Here is a 12,652-nt window from a genome sequence, read left to right on the forward strand (position 1 = left end):
TGCTGGATGTGACCATCCAACCAATTCCTCATCCACTGAACAGTCCACCCATTCAATCTGTATCTTTCCAGTTTAAAGAGAGGAATGCTGTGGGGGACTGTGTCAAAGACCTTGCAGAAGTCCAGATAGGTGACATCCATAGCTTTTCCTTTGTCCCCTGATGTAGTTACTTCATAGTCAGAGAAGATGTGATATTAATGGCAAGCCTTTTGTTTGGTCTTGTCTGTCCATGGCTCTGAACAGCCTTATTAAGTTTTGGCAGTAGTGACGGCCAAGTCAGTCTAGGTAGTTGTCTGATTAAAAAAAGTTTGAAAGACATGCCTCTGATTTCTGACCAACTTAAGTGTGTGACTGACTGTGACAATCCAGCTGAAATTTCTTGGAGCTCCCTTGCAGCTGCTGAAATTTATTAGGCCTGTGTTAGACTCTTGGTTTCAGACTGGGTTTCCTCTGTGCAAGACTTGTAGGAACGAGAGAGATAATGGTAGAGCTGAATGCTTTCTAACTGTTCTAAGCTGAATGGCAACCTGCACGTGGATGCCAGACTTCACCTACAAGCTCTGAGAGTGTGGTTTCATTATGTAGCCGATGGCTCATTGTGAGAATTCTTTCCTCCACAGAATCTGTCAAGTCTCTAGAATGTAAATACATTCTTATTTTTGGTCTGAATTAGTAATGTATGACTAACTACTACCTGCTATCATGGAAGTTTCATTTAAATAGCGTGAAAGCACAGGGCTTGAAGAATATAATCTGCACATTGTCCTGCTGGTCCTTACAACATGAGACTTATTACTGGCATGCCTTCTTCCAGACCTGCTAGATATGCAGTGTTCTCCCAGGCTTTACACAAATGCAGCAGGAGATAACATCACAGTGGTCTGTCATGTAGCAGGTAGGAAGAGTTTTTGCCTTTTTGGAAGCCTCTGCTTTCTGGCTTTTGGTGTGTAGCCTTGAACTCATTTGTAAATAAAAGTCTGTTCCACAAGAGTACTGTGAACACTCTTCTGAGTAGACTCGGTTCTTCAGGTTGTTGGGTCATGAAAAGAAGGTAGAGTCCAAGGTCTACCGGTGACTTCATTTTCAAGGGAATAGTGTCTTGCTGTAACCTTACCTCCAATGGAAGGTTCCAGTTCTCCTGATGCAAAGCTGGATTTGGGTGGTTTATGGTGCCTCTGACATAGATTATCCCAAAAACCTAAAGGTATATGTGGATTTGGCTAACTCCTGCTTGTTCAAGCTTATTCTAGTGCTGGGACCACCTGAACATGTCAGTAAAGGCTCTGTTACCCTGGGAACTGTCTGTTCCCCTAGCATGGTGGGGGTCGATCATCTGTCTTCTAAATATCACTATCTTGGACAGTATGTGCTGGCCTGTATAGAGGGTTTATTACTTCCCCATGAAGGATATCTCTGCCAACAGCAGGAAGTGATCTGAGCTTTGTACATAAAATGGGCTGGTTTCTCAGCTCAGGCATGTGGTGAAATCACACTCTTTAGCAAACTGTTATCCTTTGTGCTTTGGTTTATTTGCCTAGAGTGAAAGTATGATTTCTTTAAAATATTTCATTGTATTTCTGTTCTTGTCACACATTTGTTTTGCGCTTCAGTTATTCTGTTACTAGTCTTACAGTATGGGATGAAATATTTTTAAAAGCTTTGAATGAGAATGCCTAATTCCTGTTTGTAGACAAGACTTTAGTCAGTTGTGCAAAATGTAATCTGAAAGTAAATTGACCGTATGCTTAAAGACCACCTCCTTTTAAGTAGCTTAAGATGAATTGTAATACTAAGGGCTGCAGTCTCGCTAATATGCACTTTAATTCGGATCATATATTCTACTGTGAATGGTTTTTATACAGTGTGTACCTCGTGTCAGCTAAATTTGGTCTGCATGCCAGAAACTACCAAATACACAAATGTAAAAATAAGATCCTCCTGGGCATGTGCAGAAAAATCAAAATAAAGGACGATACTTGTAGGCTGTAAGGATATATTTTTAAAAGAAATTTCTCTTGGCATTATTGAAAATGGAATTCCGTATGACAAGTTCCTCTGAGCCACTTCTTAAAAAAGAAGAAATAAAAAAAGTACTGAAACCCTGCCACAAGAGGGCCTTTCTTACAGAGCCTTTGGAAAAAATGCTTCTGGGAAAGGATGTGAGCAATCTTTGAACTATCAATGATGTCTAGTTGTGGCATGGATGTATGTCTTTGTGGTATTCTGAAAGATGTTTTGAGTGTGGTGACTTAGTTCTTGCCTACCCAACTAGTCATGTTTTATAACCATTGTCTGTACGCAGTGGAAGCGCTGCTTGGAGTTCAGTATTGATATGGAAGCATTACTGCTATAGAGATGGATGGATAGGCACTTAAAATATTGTCAAAATACAAAAACTTACACAACTTTGTTTTGGGATTTTTTTGTGCAGTTGCCTTGTAGAAGGAGACGCTAAAGAAGAAATCTTGCAGCCTCCAGAGCCTCAGCCAGTACCACCAATTTTAACACCATCTCCCCCATCAGCTTATCCAACAGTCACTACTGTGTGGCAGGACAATGACAGATACCATCCAAAGCCAGTTTTGCACATGGTTTCATCAGAGCATTCGACAGACCTCAATGAGAATTATAATAAGTCAACAGAACATTCAGGGAAGAGCGAACCCAGTGAACGTGCAGAGAAAAGGCTGGAGCGCAACTTAAGTTTTGAGATCAAGAAGGTACCTCTTCAGGAGGGACCACGAAGCTTTGACGGGAACTCCCTGTTGAACAGGGGCCATGCAATTAAAATTAAGCCTATGTCATCCTGTGTAATTGATAAGAGCTTTAAGCCACAGGAACAGGTTTCAGGGGATTCATTTGTAGATGCTTCTCAAAACTCATGTATGGAATGCAGCATGCCACAGTCTAACACAGCCTTAATACCTTCGCCGGAAAGTCTGCAGAGTCAGCAGGTTTCTGATGCTCCACCAAGACCAGATCGTCTGCCTCTGACAGAAAAGGGACATGCCACGTGGTCACTGCATGGGCCTGAAAATGCACTGCGTACATCAGTGTCTGAAGACACCTCTTCAGACATCTTATGTCATGGTGTTAAAACTCTGGTATCAAACACCACAGTTGAACATCCTTCCAGTGATAATGTTGATCGTACTACTATTTCTGTTCGAGCACCCCTCTGTTTTACTAATCCTCTTCATTCAGATGATTCTGACACAGATGAGATGAACTTTGATGGAGCCATGAGCAAAAGCGCATCTAATGTTTCAACCGCAAGTGCCACAGTTTCTGCTGCCACTAACACTGAAAACATTTCTGCCAGAAAAGTGTTGCCAATGTCTATTGCTAGGCAAGACTTAACAGCTGTAACATGTTCTGAAGATGGTGAAGGTAGGTTTCATTGTGGTTTAGAAGTGCTACTCTTTAACGTGGTTGCATCTGTTGGACAACATGAATGTCTTTACAGTGCAATGTTCTAAATGTAAATTTGAACAGTACAGTACAGCAACTTCAGAAAGGGCACAAGCCTTGTCCTCCCAGATTTTGATTTGCATGCGAACTGTGTCTGTTACAAGGTCTGTTACTACAGACCTTGATAAGCTACTTCAGAAGCTTTATTTTGAGGTATGAATGCATTCTTAATTGCAGGTTTCTGTTTACTGGTTCTCCACATTTTCATGGAAGTGTCTATAATAATGGCAGTTTTGGCGATTTAAAGTATTTTAAACGGGCTTGACTAAACATGTATCAAATTCATGCTTACTGGTTGATGTGCTGGTCCTAAAAATGTAGACATAACCTCTTTCACTGTACCAGTCTGCAGTTGCTCGTGATTCAGCTCCTGCATTTTAATGGCATTGTAAATATTTAGCCCTACTTTCCTTTTTTTTTTTCTTTTCTTTTCTGTACATGGCCGGGGAGACAAAGTAGTGTTGCTGTTCATCTAAAAATCTGAGTTCTGCTTCAGTAATGCTTTGAAAATTATTCAGTTGCTTTTAGTCTGTTGCTGCTGTTGGGAATTTTTTGAGCCAGGAAAGTTTGCAAGACTGCTTCTGCAAGAAGTTACGTCATTTATTAAAAGCAAAAGAGTCCTAAAATGCACAGATTCAGATTTTAGTCAGGCTGGCACATTTAGATTAGATGGAGGATGTAGCTGGGAAGGACAAATTAGGCCTTGGTAACTGCGCAAAGCCCAGCAAAGCGCACAGTAAGGCTGTGGAGCTGAAAGGAGAACGTGAGCTTCTTTATTTAGAACAGACTCATGTGGGAGCTCCTTACAGCGACGGCCTCGCTTCAGGAAGCTGTGCAGACTACGTGACTTTTGGAGGTGAAATGGGCTCAGTGTATGATGCAAGATGCACAACCAGCTGAATTGAAAATACTTGCTTTGTGCAGTTTTCATCACAAGTCATATTCAGAAACATGAACTACTTTGCAGCTTTCAAAACAGTCTGTTTCTATAGATTTTGCGATAGCATGTAGAAGCACAAAACAATACTTGCACATATGTATACGTTTTTAACCCTGTGATGCTTTAAAAATGCTCTGCATAGCCGGCAAAGCCCTGTATGTCATAGTTACTTCAACGTTTACGCAAAGCAGTCCTCCTTAGATTTGTTTTTGGTAGATTTGTGTGCTGTAGTATTTTTTCCAGCACTGCATTTAGCCAGGCTTTTTTTGTCTTTCCCAGGGTAACTATTGTTTATCGCTGTTTGAAAATCATTACTTTTCTACACATCTCTTTATGTACATGCTGTAAGAACATGCCAATAAAATAAGAGATATGTCATAAATATGATAAAGAATGGGAGAAATGTCACTCAAGGATTTGTTTCATGTAACTGCATATCAGAAACATCCTGAAATAACAGTACAGCCTTTGTGCTGCTGGATGTTGCCGATGTCCCAGGAATGGCTTAAGATTTTTATATTAATGTCTTTATAATTCATCTCTTGTTATCAAAGGTGTATCCATTCACTTTTGTACAACAGTGAACACTTCTCATTTTATATTCAGGTTGCAGGTCTAGTAATCTCTCTCGGACTCAAGAACATAGGGTTAGATCGCTTTGCAGTGATTCTAAACCATGTTTTACAGTGGGCTTTTTATTGTCACACTTACTCAGAACTGCTCTGTCTAAAGCTGGGATTGTGGATACAATCATCAACGAAGCTTGTCTGTGAACATATTAACACCCTAGTTGCTTAACCATAACTGGTGGTGTGCATGATCTTCCTGTGTAATTTAATCCTCTTTTTAATTCAAAAGAAGTGAAAAGTAGTACCCTGAGGTTAAAAAAAACCAAAACAGCAACAACCCCAAAGCAACAGTGACAAAAGAAAAAACCCCAAAACAAACCCCAAAACCTCATTTTTAGTTAGTGCATACTCCATAGTGACTTTATTTGCCGATTATATAGGGACTAAATCAATAAACGAAGGTTTTCTTATGCTGTAACTTGAGATGGAGCAGGTCTCAGAGAAGTTACTTTGAACACAGTGGCTTGTGAAACACGATGGAGTTCTTGTCTGCTGCTGGCAGGGCAGGCTTCATGGCTTCAGCAGTTGAAATGTGTCTTCATCTTTTTATGAATCCTGTATAGGATGCAGTTGTAAGATGAGAATTTTTTAAATCTTTTTTTAATGGCAGCAGCTGCTTTGAATGGTTTTAAACCTTTAATATCTAGTCCAGATTCCTTAGCAGGCTGGAGTGGGGCTTTTGCTGCCAGAACAGCTTGTGTTGGTACACTCTGGAGAGGTGAGAGGGAACAGGCTGGGGACAGGATGTGTTACTGGTCCCACTGGTGGCCATCTCCTCTGGCTCGCGCTTCCCTTGTGGTTACTAAACCTTGCACTGGACTGCTTAACCAGTTTATATCGGTGGTGTGGGAGTCAGCCTGGGTGGGCCCTGAGTTGGAATTGGGAAGCAAAACTGAGACTCGGGGCTTGAGAAGAGCGGGTAATGTGGAGCCTGCCTAGAGCTCGCTGTCGCACAGTGCAGACCTGAAAAGGAGTGTTGCGTCATGTGCTTGCACTGTGCAATTTAGCTGTGCTGTATTGACTTTAGAAGTAAGTATCCTTTGAGCCACTTAAGCAGTAATTGTTATTTTTTCTTATCAGCAGTAAGTTACTGTCTTCAGCACAGCTGAAGAGCTCATATATATTTCCAACATGCTTCTTACCATGGTTTGGGAGCTTCATCCGTGGTTCTGTTTGGTAGGCACCAATTGTGTATGGTTACTAGTATCTACAGAAGAGTTCGAAGAGCCAGTGTGTTGTGATGAGCTTAACTCACTTGCGGTGGCTGTACATAGAGGTGTAATGAACTGCAATTAAATTACGGTAACTACTACGGTTACAGTTATTGGCAGGTTACTTGTTCAAGAAACAAATGGTATCTCTCCAGTGCAGACTGGAGATAAGATTCTGCTTATCTTCTGTTTCAGAAAGAACGAAGAGAAAGTATTCATTGGAGTTGCTGAGGTTTTTTTCCTCTAAATTATTTAGACTGAAAATGTATTTTACTTTCCTTTCTCTCATAACACACAAACTGATCCTATACCCTTAACATGAAGATAATGGTGTTAGCGTGAAGTTGCTCCCAAGGCATTAGTATGGTAAACAAAAGTGTTTTGTAGGATTTGGAGCAAATTTTTCTCTTGCTTTAAATTTAATATCAAGTTTAGAATGATTTAATGCATAAAAAAATCAACTTTTTAAAATATAGGAGGAAAATCTGTGTTCTTTTAACTTATCTAAATGTCATATTTGATTTAGATGCTGATACTAGCGAAGATTCCTCTCCCCCGCTCCCAGAAAGAACACCAGAATCATTTGTATTAGCAAGTGAACAGAGTGAGTTCTTAATGTTTTGTGATAACTGGGGATAAAATGTGATGAAAGACATTTCAGTATTGTATTTGAATGCCCCTGCTTTTTGGTTAGCGTTGGAACAGATCGTAAAATGGAATGAAATCTAGCATGCGTGATCGTGTATTTTGAGGTTTAACTTTCACAAGCCCTTGAAAAAAGTTAAATTATTTCTCATTTTTTGACTAAGCATGATGTTACATGATATTTAATAAGTATATTGGAGACTTCAATGTTGATTTCAGCGGAGCTGGTTTTCAATCTGAAGGGTATGGAAAGGAGATACAGTGAGGAAATGCAGTAGTTAGGGGATTCCCAGGCTATTTTAGTTTCCTACTGCTCCAGGGCAGAGAATGAGAAAACACATGAGCAGTGCTTATCTGATTCTTCTTTCTTGGGCAAAGGAAAGATGATGACATTTCATACCGCCCTGTAGTGAACAAGCCCAGTTTAAGTTTAACATAGTTTACTCTTTGCCTTGTCAAAAGGGTTACTGAAAGAGAAAACTGACACAAATGAAGCGCTTATGTCTTCGTATTTCATTCATTAAGATAGTAATGGCAGAATACAAAAAAGATTAATTGAACTAGTAAATTAGGTTGAGGTTTGGTATCTTCCAAATAACTTAGTGTGATATAGTTATTTAGTGAGGCTGTTATTTAGTGTCACTTTGGCAAAAACATTTTTTAAGTTTCACAAAGTAGTCAATATAGATATTTTCATCATAATAACATGCAAGTTTTGTAAATACGTCCCTTGAGCATCATAAGCGTGTAGGTAGCTCAGTCAGTGATCCTTTCTTTGGATATTATGGATTTGCTTGTTTTCTGTGAGAACACAAGAAATAAAGCTTTTTTTCTTAAAAATTTTAAAAATCTGTTTGGGACTGGAATCACTAAGAACACTTTAATTTTGATTGTGTTCTTGCCGTGAAGTCATTAAGGACAGGTATGGTTGTCATGACTTGTGTGTTTTCTTTACTTCGTAGACATGAAAAAGGCATAGTACTATTGCATAGCTGGTGTGACAATTTCAAAAACAACATTGAAAAAGAAGCTAATTCTCCTCTTGGCTAGAAACCCCCAAACGAAGGAAACAAACATCCACAATGCAAACACTGCAGTCTTGTGTTTTGAATTAAGTTGTGAAGCTTTCCCTGACCTTGAATGCTCTTCATGTAAAGAGAGATTCATGTTTTACAAGCATTTAATTTTTAAAAAGTTACTTTATAGCACGTTTCTAATGCCTCATCATGGAGAGAACTCAAGTTTAACTTAATTTTTCCTAGGCACACCCTTGCTGAAGCCAGTTATGATTGCACAGTCTGAGTGGAGCATATTGCGTGATCAGCATCTGCCAGAACAAACAGTCTCTACAGTAAGTATGGGAGTAAGTCTGTACTAATCAGTTCTAGTTTGGTTGAGAGCTACAACAAAGAGCAAAATACATACTTGTGAAAAGTACCAGCTGTTGATCACCTACAACTAGCTTTCTTCTGCCTGGGCTGCTGAACTGATGATGTTAAGAGCACGTTCACTTTCCAAGAAAAATACCTGGTTTTCAAAGTTCAGCAGTATTTTTTAAAGTCATCATTAATATACCTTAAATCATAGCTTTAAGAGCGTAAATATGCTGCATTTATGGAGCTTGCTGTCTGCCCTCAATCGTAGACTATTATTCAGGCTGGAGGAGAATTGCAGGCTCTAGTTTAAACCGCTGCATGAAGCCTGGACTCGGACCAGGCTGCTTGGGGCTTTATCCCGTTGGGCCTCAAAAACCTCCAGAGATGGAGACTTCATATCCTTTGTGGGCAACCTGTTTCACTGCTTGATGAAGTTTTCCTTACATCCATATTTATCTAAAACAAACCATTTCCTGCCCATCAGATTTCACTTCTCACATCAGTCGACTAGTTGGTCAATGCCATCCAGTGTAAACAGCTGCCAAAACTTTAAAAGCATATGAATCCTCTTTATATTCATGCCTTTTTTTTCATGCACTCTCAATTTTCAGGGACTGTAAATTTATTATGAGAACTAACTAAATTTCTGGTGTTCTTTTAGTATTTTGGAAGCATTTTAAAGGATTATTTTAAATATTTCTCATTAACAGGGTTTGAAAACAACTTCACCTGTACTACCTGGTAAGTGATAGAAAAGATTTCTTTTTAATTTTTTTTTTCTACAAAATACTGAATAACAATTCACCTGAACTTGGCTTTTGCTCTGAAGATTTTTAGGTATATTGTCAAACAACTGGCACTTTTGAAAAAGCCTTCTGTTTTTCAAGTTTATAGAGTTTTCCGAGGAAGCCAGTTAAAATCTCATTTAAAAATAAGTGTTAAACTTTGGGTATGCTAAAATAATGAAGATCAAAATAGTGAATTTAAATACATATTATAATAGCAATATTTTGTCATGTTAATTACAACCTTCCCATGTTACTGCAGTAGAAATTGTAGAAGTTGAATTAGTTTATTTAATTTCATAAAGACAGCAGCATACATGAAATAAATTCAGCAGTGGGGTGTGTGTATGTATATGTATGTACGTTGCAGATTTACCAAATTGTTTAACTTTTCATCTTCTGAAAAGGCTTTAGTAAGAAGTGTAGTCTATCAGCTGACATATAACTTTGCAGCAACCTGCTTCAGCTACAAGCTTATGTCTGCCATGTATTTTCTGCATATGCTTGAATGGGCTTTTACAGTGCGTTTGGAGCTGCCTGTTAAATACCTAGGTGATTTTTAAAAAATAAATTAGTTTTCAGAAATACTGAAGACTTGCTAATAGGGTGATCATACAGTAATGCAACACATAGTTGCCAATCACGTCTTAAGCACCTTTAGTTTAGGAAGAGTATGGAGAGATGCATTTATATTGATGTTTTAAATAGTACTGTGAGCTGTTGCTATAAATAGGTGCTACATGTGATTTTAAATATCCATCCAAGCTTTTAAAAAATAAAATCCATATTTGATGAACAGCAGTGTGTCACTGTCGTTGAACATCTGCTTCATAAACAATTTTCAAGTATCTTTTAAAAGAAATGATAAATTGGCTTTTAAATCTTTATTTCTGTAAATAATACTTCATGTAAGTTGTGTTCTGGACTGAACTGTAATTAAAAATAGTGTTCACACAGTGCTGATTAAATGAATGTTACAGTAAGGGGGTGTGTGTGTGCATGTGTGTTTTCCAGATCGTCCTGAAAGAAGCAACAAAACACCAACTGACATCTTACCTCAGATTTCTTTTTCTGGTTCCACTGATACAAGAGGTCAAATTTCAGAATTTCCTGCGGAAGTAACAGATATTGGTAATTATAATTCAGTCAAAACCTAATCACTATATATATATAGATGATTTAAACAGAAGATTCATCGATAGTATTAGTATGGATAGCTGCTACTCCTCCCTCCTTCCAACTCACTGAGGTGCAGAACCCAGCCAAATTAGCCTGCCTTGTCTCTTCAGCATCACTGAAAGAGGTTTGAGTGATTTAGTCATTCACTTTGGGTTTTAGACTGTATGAAATACAGAATTAATCAAATGGGATATAATTTCTGTAGAGCACTGAAAACTTTCAGAAATAATACCTGAGAAAATTGCTTTGGTATGCAGAGAAGGAAAAAAAAGATGATAACAAAGGCTGTACTCCTGTATTTACTGAAAAGTACTTTACAAGTGAGGTTTAAATAGGGAACTGTAATTATATACAGATTCTTCATGTTTGTATTTCCTATGACCATAGTGCCTTTACAACTCCTCATACCACTAAGTCATTTTCTAGCCCTGAGAATACACGTCTTCCCTAAGAACTGGCACATGTCTTGCAGTGTTCCTTCTGACTGCTGCCAGCATTTGTGAGACTGCGTTCTCCAAGTGGACAGAAGTATTAAGTACTTTTTTTTTTCTTTAGGTTTTGGTAACCGCTGTGGAAAGCCCAGAGGACCAAGAGAGCCACCTTCAGAATGGACATGATCCAAGAAGCAATGGACATACTATCAATGAATTATACTGGAAAACTCAAGTGCCACTGAGAACTAGAAAAATAGTATTCCACTTTTCTGGGGGGCGACTAACACAGAGCAGTGTAGATCTGACTACCAAATGGTACACTCTTAGAGTACATCCCACGCAAAACCTTAAACGTTGTTCACAACAGTGGATTCCAGTATTACAACTTTTTGCTGGGGCCATCTACCTGCCTTATTACACTTAGGAGAAAGTATTACATATGATTTATTTTGTAACTTCAAGTATTATTGCCTTAATGTCTTTTAACCCTGTTACACGCTGCTTGTAGACATATGTTAATATAGTAATACTTTTGACAGATTGTGTTTATGGACTACTTTTTGCTAACGTTTGATTACCATGTATGCATTATTTTGTATATGTACAGGGCAAGTAAGTATATAATTTGATAAAGTTGCAATCATAAAATATTAACAGAAGATGTAAGAAATCTCTGCATGATCTAAATTTTTGTGTACCTTATTTGTAAATTATTTGCCCTGAAGTTTTAGAAAATAGTTTCTGGGGTTTTTTACAAAAATTGCTGGACACACACAGCCAGAGTTGCAGGTTAGCAGAGATAAAGATTGTAATACATTTTGTAAATTGTAAGCAAAAGGTTATTTTTATATTATATGCTGTTTAATTGTCAGACCTAATTTGTTCTGGTTTTCATCTAGTCATGGAGATTCAGTAAGTGCCTTGGAACAGTATTGAATTCTCTTAGCCTGTGTATGTTACTTCAGTGTTTTGAGTTCATCTGGAATTAGATTATCAAAAATATTTGTACGTTTCTAGTATATCTGACCTGCCAGTAAAAAAGAAACCGTTCTACATAATCAACACTCCTTAGTTTTCATTTTAATGTTTCGTCAGTTGCAATCTTTAGAAAATTCATCTCTATCAACTTTCTGTATAATAGGATTTTACAGTTTTAATATGGCGTGATTCTAATTTGGGAAAACCAGAATACTGGTAAAAGGACTGTTTAAGCACCGCTGTCTTCTCTTACAAATGGTAAATACCATTTTTGTTGTTCAGCGACTGTGTATGTAAGAAAGCAACTTATATGAAGGTTCACATAGAGCCCTTGCAGCTACACTGTATCTTGGCAATATATTATGTCAAGAGTTAATCCTTATAAGGATTCCTTACTTAAACTTTTCTGTAATACAGTCTTTAAATTAAAGAACGTCAAAAGCTCACTATGGGTGTTTTTACTCGTAGGAAAAAACCCAAGTTTTCGGAAGCAAAGTAAAATAGCAAAAATTTGGCTTAGCTTATAGACCTCATACCTGAACAAAACAGTGACCCTCAGGACCTTATTTTTAGTAACTAATTTAAAAGTTCTGGCTAGCAGTAATGCCAGAGAAGCAAAGAAGAATGTTTAGAGGAAAAAAAAACCCTTTATTCTAGGTAGTGAAACTATCTATCCATCTGAACTCTAGCCATGGAAGCATTACATCAAATTTACTACTCCTTTAGGGCTGTCTGCTAAAAAAGAACAAATGCCCTGCCAGCACCCCAATTATAACTTCCAAAAGGTACGTAACTTGCAATTACTGTCTCTGACTGTGGATTAATCGCCATGCATTCAGTACACACGACAGGCTGCCTAGCTGGGCAGCTCTTTCAAAGAGCTGTACGCACTATAAATACTTAACTTCCCATGGATATACTTTTGCAATTATTCATTAAAAATAATTCAATTATATATGACATTTGGGATAACCTGTATCAACTAGAGTCCTGCTTTGTAAACA

At 38.0% G+C, this 12,652-nt stretch overlaps 1 protein-coding gene across 2 annotated transcripts in view; it reads left to right on the plus strand.

The window, feature by feature from the left end:
* Positions 1–12,094, plus strand: part of PTPN12 (protein tyrosine phosphatase non-receptor type 12) — a 77,598-nt gene extending 65,504 nt beyond the window's left edge. For both annotated transcript variants that reach the window (XM_056340108.1, XM_056340107.1), the window contains exons 13-18: positions 2,432–3,390; positions 6,778–6,855; positions 8,159–8,247; positions 8,983–9,013; positions 10,072–10,188; positions 10,792–12,094. In XM_056340108.1, the coding sequence (XP_056196083.1) occupies positions 2,432–3,390; positions 6,778–6,855; positions 8,159–8,247; positions 8,983–9,013; positions 10,072–10,188; positions 10,792–10,853 (1,336 nt within the window). In that variant the 3' untranslated portion in view covers positions 10,854–12,094. The remainder of the gene's footprint in view (positions 1–2,431; positions 3,391–6,777; positions 6,856–8,158; positions 8,248–8,982; positions 9,014–10,071; positions 10,189–10,791) is intronic.
* The last annotated feature ends 558 nt before the right edge of the window (positions 12,095–12,652 follow it).

Source organism: Falco biarmicus, chromosome 5 (genome assembly GCF_023638135.1).
Source record: "Falco biarmicus isolate bFalBia1 chromosome 5, bFalBia1.pri, whole genome shotgun sequence".
In the NCBI taxonomy this organism is placed as follows: Eukaryota; Metazoa; Chordata; class Aves; order Falconiformes; family Falconidae; genus Falco; species Falco biarmicus.